At 34.1% G+C, this 17747-nt stretch overlaps 1 protein-coding gene across 4 annotated transcripts; it reads left to right on the top strand.

The window, feature by feature from the left end:
- Nucleotides 1–1877: 1877 nt before the first annotated feature.
- Nucleotides 1878–16996, top strand: LOC114301095 (peroxisome biogenesis protein 22). Of its 4 annotated transcripts, none has more exons than XR_014335961.1 (10): nt 1971–2281; nt 5769–6005; nt 6100–6147; nt 10472–10528; nt 10612–10713; nt 12895–12960; nt 13691–13799; nt 14658–15572; nt 15701–15802; nt 16559–16996. XR_014335961.1 is itself a non-coding variant. In XM_028246007.2 (9 exons), the coding sequence occupies exons 1-8, from the start codon at nt 2177–2179 to the stop codon at nt 15769–15771; spliced, it is 795 nt and encodes a 264-aa protein (XP_028101808.1). In that variant the 5' UTR covers nt 1971–2176; the 3' UTR covers nt 15772–15802; nt 16559–16996. The 4 variants fall into 4 exon arrangements, 2 of the variants coding, with proteins under 2 accessions (XP_028101807.1, XP_028101808.1); XR_003642912.2 differs by having other exon boundaries at nt 15472–15572; XM_028246007.2 differs by lacking the exon at nt 14658–15572.
- Nucleotides 16997–17747: the final 751 nt, after the last annotated feature.

Below are 17747 nucleotides of genomic sequence, written 5' to 3' on the forward strand. Positions count from 1 at the left end.
TATAATGACATTACTTATTACATATCAATTTCTTTTTTGTTACATAATCATATAAAAGCTAATCTAATCACATATTTAAGAATTTAAATTGGATTGAGCTAAAAATAAAGGAGGTGCAATATAGATTTCAGATTATATTTAGCACTTCCAAATTTCAAAGAAATTATTTGATGGTGTTAAGAGTATTGATTGCTCCACATCACTCATATTATGATTTATTCTGGTAAAATTTCCTCCTTTTCCTTCTGATTGACCGGAACTCCATCACGACCTTGGAATAAGAATGAAAGCCTTAGGAACATTGGTGTTTTGTTAGTAGCCTAAGAGTTTTTTCAACCTAGGCATACAAGGTCTATTAATTAAAATGGCTAGTATAACTCAATTTTTTCAATTTTAATAGATAAGGTATTATATGATTAAGCATTTTTTTCAATTTACATTTCCTCGCTAAATGTAACTAGCCTTCAAATGCTAGCCAAAATCTATTTGACCCTTATGATTCTTTTCTTCTATCTTTATTGTTGATGTAACATTCCATAAAGTAAATAGTATTTAGATGGATAATTAAAATAAAAAAGTAAAATTAGAGTGAAAGCATAAAAAGATGGACAAGTAAAATACTTAACATTGAAGATATTCTACTCATTTTGATGCTTTTGTTAGATTCATTGTCTCAAATCTCTTTCTCACTTTCTATGAATTGTAAAAAATACTCACCTTATTTGCTAACTCTTCTTATATTTATACATCAGTAGTTGGTACATAATAGTTGTCTTACTCTAGTTTTACGTTGGATTTCCACGTTTCTTTTGACAATTGTATCCGTTCTAATGGCTTTTATTGACTGGTGTTTTTTAAATTCTTAAAATATTCATTAGTTGATAATTTGAGATTTAGATCTTCCAATCAAATTAACTTTTCGAAATGAGTTTTCAACAAGATATCTTAAATACTTCTTCATCCTGAGACCAAGCCCACTTGACCTAATCATCATCATATTCTATTATATCTCATAAAAAAAATCTTAAAATTGTTGATTTCATTATTTAATCAAATAAAATTTATAAAAATGTTTAATAGTTCGAATTTGTGTGGTTCGCATGACTTGATTGTAACAAAACGACATTAAACAAATAAAATTTATAAAAATGTTTAATAGTTTGAATTTGTGTGGTTTGCATGACTTGAGTGTTACAAAACGACGTCGTTTTATTCTAAAAATAACATCGTTTTGAGATATTTAAGCAATTCAAATCATGAGAATTTGAATAAAATTTAAATTAAGGGAGCAGCTTGTCTCCAGTTCGAGATGGGATTAGATGGTGTTGTTCGACCCGTGGGGTCTACCATGGGTCCCGTTTTGATAATCTAAATCGTTTAATGTGCAAATCTCGTCGAGTACTAGATGTCAATAAAAATCACCTTGATCGGATATTGATAGTTATGTGATCAAATTAGTTTTGTATTAAAAAAAATAGATGGTGAACAAATTAATGGTTAACAAAAAACTGATTCGATGAGATAGCTATCGATATCCGATCAATATAATTTTTACAAGCATATAATATTCGACGAGTTTTACACATTAAATGATTTATATTATCAAAACATGATCCGTGATTGACCTTCACAGACTGAACAACACTGTCTACAGACTAACAAGACCGTCTAATCTGATTTCGAACCGGCGGCACGCTACTTTCTAAATTAAAACACCACATCTGATAAAAACCTATTACTCATGAGCCAAAGGTGGACATTGACAGGCAGATATTGTCATACTACGTCGTTTCACCATGCAAACTATGGATTTCCGCGCCCTGGGACAAATGCACACCCCATCCAATTAAGATCTCGTCCACTCGATAGACAGCGACATTTCAGATTATATTTTTCATCAACGCTCAAACCACCGTTGATCTCTCACAAAAAGCTTAACCGTCGATTTCATAGACTTGCTATATATATATAGATTCGACTCATCTACACGTACGCTTTTAGTTTGCCCTCGTCGCCGCAACACTCGCCAACAAAAACACAAACGAAATCTCTCTCCCTCTATGTCCATTTGTTTCTGAGCGACCGATCGAGTTGAAGATCTGTGAACTCGAAGAAGCAGAAGGAAGATTTTGTCTCTCTAGAATCTGGATTGTGACGGCGTAGTGTGTGTTCGGCTATGGGTGATAACTCAAAGAAAGAGTTGGTACAGCTGATCAAGAGATTTGGGGCTTATCTCAGCCTCAAGATGTCCAATCTCTTTTCCATCTCCCTCAACAATCTCGTTCGTTTCTCTCTATTCTTTCTCTCTCTTTCAAATAATACATTTAACTTTATATATATATATATATATATATATCTGCATACAGTATGTATGTGTACGGATCTGAGAGGGCTTTTTAGTGTCGTAATCGTTCCTTTTTTAGTTACTTTGTTGATGATTGCATCGAATATCTCTCATGTTCTTTGAATTTCCTTTATTATGTCTTTTCATTTTGGTGATTTAGTGATAAAAAATTGGTGTTTTCTTCTAAAATTGGAAACTTCATGCGCTTCAAATTACTCTCTTTTGTTGATTTATCGAAATATGAGGTTTTAGTTGAACATAAGGTCTAATCTCGTTTATTTCATTTTATTTATAATAAAAAAAACCTCCATTGAATATATATATATATATATATATCCAACTTATGGACTAGTTTGAGTTGGTGCTAAACCCTTTAGGCCAAAACTGCTAAACTGAGTCTATATATTTGAATTAGTTCTCAGACATTATATTCACCATCACAGTTCATAAGTATCCTATTTAATCTTGGACATTTTGTATTTGAATTTAATCTCAGACATTATAGTTTGATGCTAATGGGTTAGTAAGTAAAGTTAGCACAATTGGGTGTTTGACACTATGTTACCTAGAACGTGGATCGTTCCGGTACATGGAGCGGCAATAAGAACGTGGTACGCCGCATACTCTCAATTTGGTACGATAGGAGTAGATTTATATATATTACTAGGCTTAAAAATTTGAGGTACTTGTAGAGTAGTTTTCTTTTAACTATTAGGTATCTAATAAATTTATTATTATCATTATTGTTAATGTAGCAAATTATTTTTCTGAAAATTATGACCCATTTTTTATATTTTTGTCTTGTCAAAACTTAATTCACCTTAGATTTTAGTTCATATATTTGATTTTTTTTTTTCTCTTAACCACATTTAAGGTATTGGAAAAAACTTTTGAGATCGCTTTGGATCATTAAATTTACTATTTTGGAACGAAAATGTACCATGTTTTGGAACGTGTGTACTAATACGTAATTCGCTAAAGTATTAGTGTTTTCTGGTAAGATAGGTTTGACATTTCTCCATAAGCTCAAACCCCAGACTTTCCCTAGAAACCTAGAGGTACAACCACTTGAATACACTCAAGTTGGTTCTTTAGCGTTTAAGAAGTAATTATTTTGATATTGAAAGCGATGATCTTGTCTTTATAGAAGCAATAGAAGAGGTTTGTTATCCTAGTTGAATGCGATATTTGCTATCAATAGTTGCTTTGTGATTGGTTGTGAATTTGTATATGGAGATTCATATTAATTTTTTGAGAACATAGAGGTCTCTGTTTGTTTTTAGCCAATGAGAGGTTTATCCACTGACAATAAAAATGCAGTACTGTCTTTCTAAAGAACAGCCAACAACTGGGTATGTTGGTTTGCAACTACGTGACCTGTATATTATCAGAGATACTCCCCATAAGGTCACAATAAAGATCTTGTCAGGGCCATACTGTTTGTTTCTGCTAGTCAATTCTTGTCTTGATGATACCAATCTCATGTAATGTGAGGAAACAAAATAAAGTAAAAAAAAAAAAACACTGAAATTATTATTATATTTTTTCTGTAGTAAAAAGGGAGTATCCATAGTTCTAAAAACCAGCCGGTTTGTACTGGAATTTTGGCTCTCTGATTTAGATACACAATGATGTAGTGGTGTGAATTTATTTTGCAAGCTAACCGGCTGCCAGTTCACGGTACAAAACGGGCCAAATCGGTTGAAACACCGATATTAGCACTTAGTGTTTTAAATGGCGCGGTTAGGCGCACGCCTAAGCGTGAGGCGCAACCTTGCACTTCAAACAGGTTGAGGTGAGGCACAATACGTAAGGCGCGGCTTAGGCGCTGAAGTGAGGGCTTTTTTTCGAGACGCAAGGCGCGAGCTTCATGGGCTTTACTTATTTTTCTACTCCAACTATTGATTAAGTGTTTTTTTGTGGGCATAACCACAAGAAATCAAAACTCTTCAATATAAAATAACCAAATGTGGTCAAAAGAGAGCAGAAAGTGATTAAAAAAAATCCTAATTGGAGGAGATAAAAAAGTGATCAAAAAGTGAGAAGACGACATGATTTCGGCTTCTTCTTCAGATTCTTCTCTTCTTCTCATTTTCTTTGGTGGTTCTCTTTTTCTTTGGTGGTTTTGTTTCTCTTCTTCTCTTCTTTGATGGGTTCTCTTGGTTGGGTTATCTCTCTGCCTCTGTTTTTTCTTCCTTTATTTTCTTCTTCTCTTCTTCGATGGGTTCTCTTCATGGGACTGGCTTTGTTTTTCTTTCCTTATTTTTCTTCTTTTCTTCTTTTCTTCTCTTGCTTCTTCGCTGGGTTATCTCTCTATTTTTTCTTCTCTGTTATGCTTGTGAAGCTTGCTTTTATAATTTTTGGAATTCTATATATATTTGTTATGTTGAAAAGTTTGCCTATTTTATAATTTTGCTTTTCTTCTATTACTTGCGCCTTGCTTTGGAGAGGCGCTCGCCTCGCCTCGCCTCGCCTCGCCTCGCCTTGTTCTTAGGCTATAGGAGACCTTATAGCCTCGGTGTGCCTAGAGCCTTTTAAACACTATTGGCACTAATCCGGTCTGGTTCAAACCTGTTCCTCGAACTACAAATACTTTTACTCCAGTGCACCTTTATTAGCCATCATTTTGCTTCCTTTTCAAAAGCACGTGGCACAAGGCTGTGGCTAGAGGGCCAAGCGGCCAGCATTCAAGTCATTGCAAAGAGTGCAAATACTGGGTGCTTTTGTAAGCATTACACTTTGTAATGCTCTCCGTGTGTCTTCAATGTGGGACAGCAACGGAATTAAAGAACAAAGGCACTGAAGCTGTTTTTATACATACTCTAATATGCATGGTTTGTTGGGGTTTTCCAATGTGGGATTAATGTTCAATACCACAATAAGTAATTAGATTTATTTGATGTGAATCCTTTTTAGGATTAAAATTAAAATAGCATCTGTAATTTAACAAATTGTTTGGTAAAGCTTATAATTGTAATTTGTAAAATCAAAAAAGTTAAAATCATCACAAATCAATTGAAGTTCATCCATAGTTAAAAATGCTTCTATATATCAAAGTATTGATTTAAATGTGTTTAATTGAGCTTACAAAGGTAAAAACCTGCATATCAAGCGGTTGCTAATGATTTTAAATTTTTCACTACCGCGACACCAAATTCCCAATACATATCACTCGGCACATCATACACTGCAAATGATACCCGTTTGATGTCCCGATTCTGCGATTTAGAACCATGGGAGTATCTAAAAATTAGGGTAAGTTGAGCTATATAGATTTTCTCCGCTATAAAGTCTCAGCTTTGGTCCTATGGTATTTTGTTGTTTTTTGGGAAAGCTAATTATGTATGTGTACGTGTGTTAACCTTTTGGATAAATTGCGTTTGTTATATTATGATGATTTTTATGCCTTTGGAATTACTGGCAGGATTCTCGATCTGTTGGGGCTGTGGCAGGGCTTGCCATTGCAATACTGTTTACTTGGAGGCTATTGAGATCACCTAGTGGACCTCAAAGAAGACAACCTAAACGACAAGCACCTACATCTAGTAGTTCTGGTGTAAGTAATCATTCAAATACAAATTTGACATCTTCTGGAGTTTGCTCTCCTTCAGAAGATTCAAGAGCACAAAATGTTATTGATGAGTTCTTTCAGCCCGTAAAGGTAATTAAATCACTTTCTATCTATATTTGAAATTGAATTACATTGCTTTATTCTTAATGGGTTTACGACTAATGTGTTTTCTTTCCTCCTACAGCCAACTCTAGGACAAATAGTTAGGCAGAAGTTGAGTGAAGGAAGGAAGGTAATTTGTCTATACACTACAACATTTTCTGGTGCATATACAATATATTTGGTGTTGCTTGTAATGTTCTTATTTTGTAGAAGTAGCAAATTTATGGTTGATGTAGTTCTGTACTCAAATGTCTTGTTGACATGAACATGGATTCTTGACGAGGAACAAAATATGGAGAAGGAGAGAGGGAGGGGAGAACACAAAATTTCCATGGCCTTTCTCAACTCAATATCTCGTTCTTAAAAAACTAACTCTTACAATACCAAAGACTCAATATTTATATGTCAAAACCTTAATTAATTTAGGAAACAAGTTCCAAACATTATTGGAAACAAAATCAAAATCTCTCTCTAATACTTGATTTAAATCCCAACTAAATAATAATATTTCCAATTACATTTATAAAGCGAAAACGCTTCTGGACCCACGGGCTCCATCCTAGGCTTCCAAATTTGATAATGGGCTTCCAAATAGTCAAGGGTTGCACCATCAATTCTCCTTCTCAAGAAATTAGAAAATTTGAGTTTATTATCCATAGCATGCTCCTGCCTTTGCCAGTCAAGCTTCTAATCATAGAACTTGCCTATTGTCTATGAAGTACGGATACTTCAAAAAGGGAGACGTATCTGTATCGGATACTTATCGGATACCGATACTCCTTGGATACTCGCGGATACGTATCGGATACTTCTTAATTAATTTTTTATTAATTTTAAAGTATCGCTTAATTTTGAAGTATCGGATACTCGAAGTTACATATTACTTATAATATTTTGTTTAGTTCTTTGATAAGAGGAATATAGTGAGAGTTAAAGTAATAGAATTTGTCAAATTAACGTATCCTTATTGTCTCTCTCACTTCTCTCTTGCTTTCTCACTCTCTCACGTTTCTTCTCTCTGCTTTCATTCTTTTTTTGGTGTTGGCATGTAAGGATGATATTTAATTTGCATTTGCTTTTGCTTTTAGTTTTGGATGTTTTATGAATGTTTGAAGACTTTTAGGTTAATAAGAATCCCTCTCTTTATTTATTAATTTACTTTAGGTTTTATTTTCATGCATATTACATTATTAAAATTATAAAAATATTTTTTTTTACGAACATATTCCCGTCGTACCCATATCATACTTTTTCAAATTTTGACGTATCGCCATATCCATATCCCCATATCGCCATATCCGTATCCGTATCCGTATCCATGCTTCCTAGGTTATCATTGATGACTTAAAAAAGTATATTTGCTGAAATTTTTATTAGAATAGTTTTTTGGCTTTAGCTAAGGTTTGTGATATTCACTGATGAAGGGGAACAAGTTGAAACTATTGACCTTGAAGACTCTTAGTTTTATAGGAATCTTTCTTGTTTATCAAGTTGTCTTTTGTTTTAGGTTTTATTTTTATGCATACTGCATTACTAAAAATTGTAAAAATAATATTTTTTATAAACGTATCCCTGCTGTGCGTACCAAATACTGCACTACATGAAAGTGGATCGAAGCTTCACAACTGAATGGACTGTCCAGGAACCGAGGACCTGCAACACAGAACACCATCAAGGCTGCCCGGCCGGAAAACCCCTCCGGCGTGGGGATGAGTGATCGGAGAAGATGATGAACTCTCTCTAGGTGTAGAGAGAGTAAATGAAAGAGTAAATTCGGTTGTGCTCAACTTAAGATCAAATTAGATACCTTCAATGTGAAGAGAGTGAGGCTTATATAAAAAACTTTGCTTGTTGCTCAAGATGGTTTCATGGAGCTTTGGTGCTGCCAAGTTTATTTTAACGTTGCTCAAGGTAGGGGACCATCAAGTTGTTGATAATGGATGCACATACTTGTTGTAATCATGTTGATAACAGACCACATTCCCTTGATCAACCAATTCCGTGATTCTATGGGAGGAGACTAGCTGAGGTGGCAGCTTGCACATGCATGCGCTCATAGCTTTCACGTTTCTCTGAGAGGTTCCCTCAGCTCGGTACCGTTGTGTCTCAGTTTGGCTTTTTGTGGGACTATTTGTAGAGATGTGAGATGTGCTGGCCCACTCGGATATCTTTGCGTGGGCTCGGCCCACTTTGGTTTTGATGATGGGTGCGGCCCATCAGTTCGGTCCCTAGATTAAGTCTTGCAGCTCGGCCCAGCCCAATATCACGGCTGGACTGACCTTTCCACTGCAAGTTGAGCCTAAGTGCTTGAGGACTTGGGTGGACTGTTGATCATGGAGTTGGGCTTAATTGGCATGCCACATGTTCATCTAACCCACTTGGATTTGGGCTTAGAGGATTGGACCGGCCCAAGGCTTGGATTGGATCTGACCTGTTTCACATTTAGCCCCTTCACCCGCTGTACCCGTATCCTAGTTTTTCAAATTTTGCCGTATCGCTGTATCGGTATCGTATCCGTATCCCATATATGTATTCGTGCTTCCTATCGTTTTTTTTTTTATTTTTAAATAGTGTATCATAAGTTTCTTTAATATTTTAAAAAATAGGTAGAAAAATAAATATACTGGTTGAAAAAGCAAATATCTTGTGAGAACAAAACACTAAACAGTGCATAATCCTTAAAATTGCAAAGTAAGGTTCCTTGAATTAAAGATATGCACACATCAATATTCAATGCATAAAATGTATAGCGGAGTTAAAATATGTATAACAAAAGATATAGCACTCAGTACATTATTATATCCTCGAATCAAATTGAGTTGAAGAACCATAAGGTTATTTGGTTGTTTTGGATAATCTAAATAAGTATACTTTTTGACTTTTTACGTGTGCAGAGAAGTAGAGACGTGATGTGACTCAAACAAGTACACTTATTTATATAAGTGCACTTATTTAGTTTATGCCAAATAGTATATATCACTTAGTACCTTATTATATAGCAAATGTATCGTGAATCGTAAGATACTGACAACATTGAGTTGGACATTTTTGGTTTATCGTTCAGGTCTTCCAAGTGGTGTTTATTGCTGTAATTGTAATGCTCTAAAATCATACATGTTTTTTGGTGTTAAGTTGTTCAAGCAGTAAAATTAATTTTTTAATCTGATAACTATCAATTACTGTTCAGATTACAAATAAAAATTTTGGAACTAAATGTCTGCAGTTTTCTTTTTGGAGTTCAAATATTCCTGCACATGAGTTGAGTGATTCTCCTTCCCTTTGTTAGAGTAAAACCTAGTTCCAACCAAGTTGTTCCTCTGGCTTGCATTTGGTGTTCCAACTCTAATAAATTACATGGTTGTTAACTTTGCATACAACTCTTGAAGAATCAGAGAAAGCTATGAATTGCAACGTTAATTGCTCCGTCTATTGGTTCCAGACAGGATTTTTTCATGCCATTATGCTAGTTATGCAGTGGACAAAACACATCCATGAATCTTGAAGATTGTGACTACGAAATGAAGGTTTATGTGGGAGTGACCTCAATTTAGCAGATAACCACATGTTTAGGTTGATCAGAAATAAAGTGAATATCCAGATCAATATTTTCATTTAAATAATGACTATCTACAAGTTAAAGAGAACTTTAGATATACTGAAATGGGATTGTTGGGCAAATTGTTGGCCAAAATGTTATTAAGGATTAAATTTTTCATTTTGAACTTGTAACTCTCATGTTTCGACCAATCCATGGAGAACGAATTACAGCATGGGAGACAGGTCCTACTTTTGAATCTCCATTTTCGGATGTGTTATACTAATTTAGTTCTGATTTTCTCTAACCTTTTCGATATACTTGATCCCCCTTTGACTTATGTAGACATTAGTTTAATTTTTTTAGGTCAGTGACTTCTTCACTACGAGATTCTTGTAGTTTTTATAATTTAATTTCCCTCCTTATATTGGATCTTTAAGTTTGATGTATTTGTCATATCACCATCCTTGCATCTTGAAGTCAATTGACTTGACTTGACTTCAGCTATTTTATTTCTCTAGTCATGGGTTTCCAGTACTAAATTTAATGCATTTTCAACCTCCTTGTGCATAGTTTAGACAAAAAAATGCCAGTGTCATGGTATAACTTCTTGCTCCTACTGTAGGTTTCAATTTTTGTTGTTGATAATAATAATATCAATGGAAAATAATATTAATAACGACAACGAAACGCCACCACCACCTCCAGCGCCGACAATTACAACAACAATAATCTTGATGTAACTGTTGAATATATATATATTGTCTGGATGAATTTGGTTGAATTATTGAGAAGTTGGGTGGTTGAATTAGGTAGAGATCTAGGAACTTATAGAATAAAATTTTCAGGAGAATCTAAGATTTTCTTATCTATTTAACTCGTTTGTGATTTTAATCCTTCCATTGCTTCCCCTATGTAGGTAACGTGTCGGTTGCTTGGTGTAATCCTTGAGGAAACTAGTCCAGAGGAGCTTCAGGTGGTGACATTCTTTGTCAAGTAATTTTGTGCATGAGTTAACAATCTGAAAGGATTGATGTTAAAATTTTCTTTTTCTGGCAGAAACAAGCTACTGTGAGATCCTCTGTGCTGGAAGTACTGCTGGAGATTACAAAATTTTGTGATCTTTATCTCATGGAAAGAGTTCTGGATGATGAAAGTGAAGTGAGTGTAAACCTGTCTGTTTATTCCTTTTTTACTAGTAGCCATTAGCATAATTTGTTTTCTTACATTTTCCGTCGAGTGATGTGCTTTTAAGTGCTTGGGCAAGCCTTGCATGTGTTCCTCAGGAAATTTATTTGTGCATATAGACTCGTCATATTTGGTTCTATGCCCTACTCTGTATGATCACTGCATAAAATTTTGTTAGTTTGACTTCATAATTTACCAATTGGCACATTGAGGGTCTGGTTGGTTGTGTTTTTTTGTTTGTTTGTTTGTTTTTTTTGACTTTCTGGAAAATACAAAAACTTGTTTGGTAAACTATTTCCGAAGATTTTTTTTTTTGTTTTATTTTTTATTTTGCAAACAACCCACTTCTTAGGATATACCAAAAAGTTGTTTCAATTTTTTTAAAGTGTTTTTGCACAAAAATGAAAACGACTGGTGCTTTCCAGCTTTTCATTGTTTTGTTTCCCAAAAAAAAAAAAAAAAAATAGAACACAACTGAACAGCCCCCAATTTTTTTTCCCCCTGTATCAGTTGATATTTTGCTAGAGTGGCGGAATATGTAGATAAAAACAGTGATGCATCAAAAAAATTGTTACATTCCATTTTTCGTAGACATCCATGAATACATATTCCATTCCTTGATGGAATTGTATGATTGCAAAATTGTATGATGAAGTATTGTTGTTGGGGTTGAGTTCATTCTCTAGAAGAGCACACACCCCCGCCACAACACCCCCCCCCCCCCCCCCCCCAAAAAAAAAAAGAGGAAAGAATAAAGAACGAAAAAAAGAAGAAGCTATACAAGCCAATTTCATATATTCTAAATATTTAACCATCAATTTGTGAAGTGTATAATTGTGTTGCACACAACTGATGTGTTCCTTTAAGCTTTAACCCCTTATTATTCTTTTTTGTTAAAAAGTTGTTTGGTAGTGGTTTCAATTTTATCGTTTTATCTCTTGTTTTTATTCTTCTAAAATTCCAATAAAGAAAAGATCAAGTCGTGGAAACTGTACCTTTTCTTGTCATTTTATTTTCTAATAAACTTAAGCTTTGCAATACGCAGAAAACTATTTTAGTAGTTTCCTGGAAATAGCTGGTTTTAACTTCTTGCAAATATAGCTTTCAGAGAAGCATACCACAATTATGTTCTCCATTTATGCAAATACGAGTCCAAATTGATCCTCATAAAATAAATTCGGATGAGAATACGAAGTATGGAGTGGATTAAAATTGGTGGAACATTGAAAAGCATGGACACGGACATGCGACACGACACGGATACGCCGACACGCCAATTTTCAAAAAATGCAAAACACGACACGTGGAAGACACATGAAGTATATAATTTCATATATTTATTAAATGTTATATATATGAATATATCATTCAAAGATTATAAAAAAAACAACGTGACACTAATTCTTCTAAATTTATATGGTTTTGTTTTATTATTGTATTTTAAGTTGTTTTATTCGAACTTAAAATTAATTTCATTCGTGTCTAATCGAGAGACACGTGTGTTTAAGCGATCAACACATGTGCCTCCAAATGTCCAAAGAATCTCCGGGTCTTTAAAAAAAATTAAAAAATAGGACACATTTTGAAGAGTGGCGGACACGTGTCGGGGAAGTGTCCAAAGAGTGTTGGTGTCTGACACGGACACAACACGACACGGAATACGTCACCTTCTTAGAAGTGTCCGTGCTTCTTAGGTGGAACATATGAGACATTTGATCTTGTTATTGCCATTTCATTCAATGTATCCAAAATAAATAAATAAATCTGTTTCTATATGATAATGCTTGTTTTGCTCCCTTAGAATTTCATATTAAAGTAATCTTGAGGACAAGCTTGGATAAGTTTATGGATCTTAGACAACTAGTATGTAATTGTATCTACTTGATGTATCTGTGGATGCTTGTAGTACATAAGCACTTGTAGTCCTGTGTTATATTTATTGCCTTGGTATTTTTTTCAGACAACAAGCTTAGCTAGTTTTTATTTTTTTAGTATCTTCCCTCTCTTATTTCTATTGCAGTTTAAACACTTTACAGCTTGACAGAACATCACGAACAAATTATTTATTTTGTTTTGACAGTCCATACTTGTCAATTGCAATAAATAGAAAATAGTATTCTTGTCATTCATTCACATATGAATAAATGCATGCAGAAAAAGGTTCTCCTAGCTTTAGAAGATGCTGGGGTTTTTACATCTGGCGGCTTGGTCAAAGATAAGGTAATTTGTGTATGCATTACTGGCAGTATTTGAAATATTATGAATTGTAAATTATTATTTTTTTTCCATTGAATTTTTGGAGTTATAATCTTCTTGAGATTGGTTTTTAGGTTAAGGAACTGTTGAGTATCATAAGTGCCATCTTAGTTTGAGCTTTGAGCCAATTAGCAAACTTTGGTTGTGTTCAACTGTCCATTTTCTAGGATAAAGTGACTGGTTTGACATAATATTAATCATATTGCAAGTATCTAACTGGAAATAGGTCATTGAATCCACTTAACCACTAGGCACTCCATGTTTCATTCTAGTGTGATGTTTAAGCTCCTTTGATGAATGTATTTGTAGACAGCAGCTCCTTTGGTCTACAACTTTTGAAGCGATTGAGGGTCATCTTGTTCTCCCTTTTTCTTGAGAGCAGGCAGCAATGATTTGCCTCTTTCTTTGAAGAGGGTTGGTGGTGGAAAGCAAGAAGTTGAGATGGTTACAGTGCAGTCCTCTCTACACCTGTTGCTGCATACATCCACCTGCACCTTTTATGACACCTGTTTTATGTCATGTCATCTGCTGTTGCCTCTCATATTTTTGAGCAAGCTTGTTACCCTTTTCATCATAATTATTATAGTAGTAGTGTGACATTGACATTCTACTTTCTTCCGACTCTATATTTTGTTGAGCTCAATCTTGCCTGGACGGATGACAATTTTGGTCTGCCCCACCCTCAATTGAACAGGCTTTCACAATCCCAATGAAGGGGGCAAGTTTTTTCCACACCACCTGCAATGGATTTCAGGGCAGGACTGGTGTTGGTTCCTCCGATCCTGATCCCTACCCCAAGCCAAGTATGTCAAAAATATATTTAGAATATTAAAACTTTAAGAAAAATATTAGATAAATGAGAATGGGAAAAGTAATTGCTTATTAGTGGTTACTTTTTTGTAAATATTCCATGCATGAACTGGCGAAAACTAATATCACACATGGTATCTCCCAAAGTTATCCCTTCCCTAACCTTTCATCTTCTCTTTACATCCATACCTTCTTTCCTCCCTTTTTCTCTCTTCTTCCCTCAATGTCTTCCCATCCTCCAGCTGAGAGGACAGCAGCAGGGGTTGGGGAAGGGTGTGGGAATTTTTGGTTTTCGAAGGGTGGCGGTGGTGGTAGCGGTAGCTGTGGTGGGGAAATATCAGAAGGGGTTGGGGGTGGCTGTGGAGGGTGTGGTGAGGGGCTATGGGTGGCAGAAGGGGTGTGGGTGGGGTTGGGGGGTGGTGGAGGGATTTGCAGCAGTTGTAGCTGGCTGTGGGGATGTGAGGGTGTGGACAGAGATTGTGTTTTGAATTTTAGGGTTTTGTCCTTGATTTTAAATTTGCTCAAGGGTAAAAACATAATAAAAAGTCGTGACCAGTATGATTACATGCCTTTGATATTCTGTTTTCCAAACCATGTATGAGGATATTTACAAAAAGTAGCCGCTAATATGCAATTAATTTTTCCATTTCTCATTTATCTGAAGTTTTTCCAATGTTTAATTTATTTAATTTTAAAATATAAGCAAGCCAGACTTTTATTTTGTATATTTTGAGACTTGGATTGTTGTATTGTTACATTGGTGGTGGTTAGTAATGTTATAATTTAATTTATTAAGTTATTTTATTAGATTGATTTAAATTGATTTATATATTTTGTATATAAAAAAAAAGTGGTCAGGTATGTGGGTACTTGCTAAACCCCACCCAAAATGCAGTGACGAGGAATGGGACATCCGCAAAAAAAAAACCTGTTCGGTTGACATCCCTAGCTGCCATTTCTTAATTAACATAGCCATTGCACTATTTAATTATTATTATTATTATTTTTTTTAAAGGAAATCCTTCAACTAGGAGAAGTCTAGTGTTGCCATTGCCCACGGAGTGTATGTGCTTCATTGCTCTCTCTCACCATTTATGAAAATGTTGTCAGGACCAAGAAAAGGGACAAGAAACAAATTGGTCATAGGTTATACCTTTCAACTTTCAGATGAGAGTTAGTTGTCCCTTGAAATATCTGGAGATGGTTACCCCAACTTCATGGATTTTACCTTTAGGCTCCGTTTGTTTTGACGTAAAATGGTTTTGTCAAAAATATTTCACTTAGTTTCCTTTGTTTGGTTGAACAAAAAGCAAGTAAAACGTTTTGTAAGGAAAATATTTTTGCATCATTTTTTCAAAATGACTTACTTTTAAAAATTCTGTTAGATTTTACAAAGTTGACTCTCACTCACTATTTTTTCATCACATTTAGCATTTTCAAATAAATATCTTAGCTCACTAAAAAGTCATAAATGACACTTTATTGAATCAAATTTCTCTTTTAGGCAATAAAATGTTTTTGTTTAAAGTGTCAATCAAACACCGAAAAAACAAAATCAAAAACATTGTGTGTAAAATCAATTTACAAGAAAAATATTTTACGTCGAAACAAACTGAGCCTTAGATAGAATTGCAAAGGTCCTCTGATGTTATAATCCTTTCATAGTGCCAGATCTTTGATATTTGTGGAGCTTTTCTGAAATTTTGAAAAAGGAATACTATGAAGTTTTAGTGAACATTTTTATCAGGCGGGGAAAATTTCCATAGGTAAGTTTTGTTGTCTCTGGATTTGCTTGATAAGTTCTTCTCATCGTTGTGTACCTTTTCAAAATAAGTTTCTTTCTTTCCTATATTTGCCATCTATTTGTTTTTACATATGTAATGCTCTCCTGCAGGTTCTCTTTTGTGGCACAGAAAATGGTCGGACATCTTTCGTTCGGCAACTGGAGCCAGATTGGCATATTGACTCAAATCCTGATATCGTTTATCAACTAGCGGTAAATTTCTAATTTTTGTATGACAGTTATCAAATCAAGGATCATATGATGAATTATAGGGTACAACTAAACTGCTTATTAAAATAAAGGAAGAAAAGAAAAATATTAACTATCCAACAATGAAGCATGTAATGAAAACATAATAATAACTCATTCAAAGTTATCCACCCAAAAAAAACTCATTCAGAGTGATATATTACACAAAATATGACATTTCATTACACTGATTCGTAAACCAGAGCGACAACTTCCCCACACCCAAATAAACATGTTTTTGCACCGCATGCTTTGTTGATACAACTTTGAATTACAATTTCTGACTTCTTCTTGATGGGTAGCTTAAGAGTTCCATTCCAAATCAAAATTTGAGTTTTCCAATTCACCATTAGTTGCTAATTATTGGCATGTTTTTAAATGTTCAAATGGAAACCTCTCTTGTTACTTCTGATTGCTTTTTGACGGGACCATAAAAGATGACATTTTGTTTTTCCCATGGAGAGTTCCATTCTGCATAGGCAAAATGAGTAGGTTGTCATTTTCAGAAACTGCTAGATAGTTTATCTTTGTTCATAAAGAATATGAGGTATGGTACAGTCAAGACTCGATATATAGTATTCTTAGTTAACCCATGTGGACTACATATTAGACTGTATTTTTGTATTGCTATTTTATACATTTTTTCCAGTATTACAGTAAGCCTTTTCTCCTTCTATTATATATTTTATAATCCCTTTTTTTTTCTCTCTTTTTTTACAGCGGTTCATCAAATATCAGCTTCACATTTCTCCCATAAAACCAGAACGAACTGCTGCTAATGTTTTCAGCTCCCCAGCGTTGGAACAGTTCTTTGGATGTGTTTAATGGGAAAACCAGTAAAACTGCATATATGTTTTTTTTTTTTTTTTTTGGTTGCTTATTTTTGTTTTTCTTCTCTGCTCTTGGGTTTAATGTGCATCAACACCTTATGTCCCAGCTGATTATCGCTGAATGTTTTCTGGCGCTCGCCAGGAGATGCTGATTTTCAAATGAGAGACCCAATATGTAACAGTTAGCTCTATTTCAAGCGAAGAAGCTTTCTCTGTCTAATCTTTGTGCAATAGATTAAGCTCACATTTAGTGAAACATTGACGTCTAGAGTTCATAAAATGCTTGTGTAATTCATCCCGTTTAAATATGCATGCCTTTTAAAGACAATTATTTTTGATCTTCTGTGGTCTAAAGTTTGGAGTTTGTTAAAGAGTCTATGGCCTATTGTCAACATTCTTTACAAATTTAGTTGTGGTCTGAAAGATCTAGTTCATATTCTGTAGTAGTTTGGCTGTATTATTCTATTTGTTATCTGATCCCTAAGAATTTATGAGATTTGTGACCTCATCAGTGTGATTATTCATGGAAGAGGGATTCGTGCTTTTATATATCAATTGAAATTATGATAGATGATTATTATGATAAAAATAAATAAAAAAGCTTTAATTAATGTAACTTATATTTGTCATTGACTAAGATTATGGACACCATTTTTTACCTTATTTTCTTTTGTTTCACTCTAGTTATGAGTAGGTGGTAGAAAATGATACTGTTATCATGAGTATGGTAAAATGAACCAAAATATTCAAACTTGATTTGCGTTTGAATTATTCAAAGTTGTTTTAAGATTAGTTAGTATCTAAGGGGAAAAAAAAAAGTTTTAAACACATTTTAAACTTGTTAATTTTTTTGTGTTTGGATTTTGTTTGAATTATTCAAAGTTGTTCTAAGATTAGTTAGTATCGAAAAAAAAAAAAATTAAACACATTTTAAACTTGTTAGTTTTTGTGAATTTGGATTTCATTTGAACTCAGTTTAATCAATTTTATGCAATAGAACAATAAGTTATTCGAGTTTGACTTTATTAAAACTCTTTTGAAATTCCTTCAAAAGCTAAATATATATATATATATATATA

Source organism: Camellia sinensis, chromosome 7 (assembly GCF_055761805.1).
Source record: "Camellia sinensis isolate YWXY chromosome 7, ASM5576180v1, whole genome shotgun sequence".
NCBI lineage: Eukaryota > Viridiplantae > Streptophyta > Magnoliopsida > Ericales > Theaceae > Camellia > Camellia sinensis.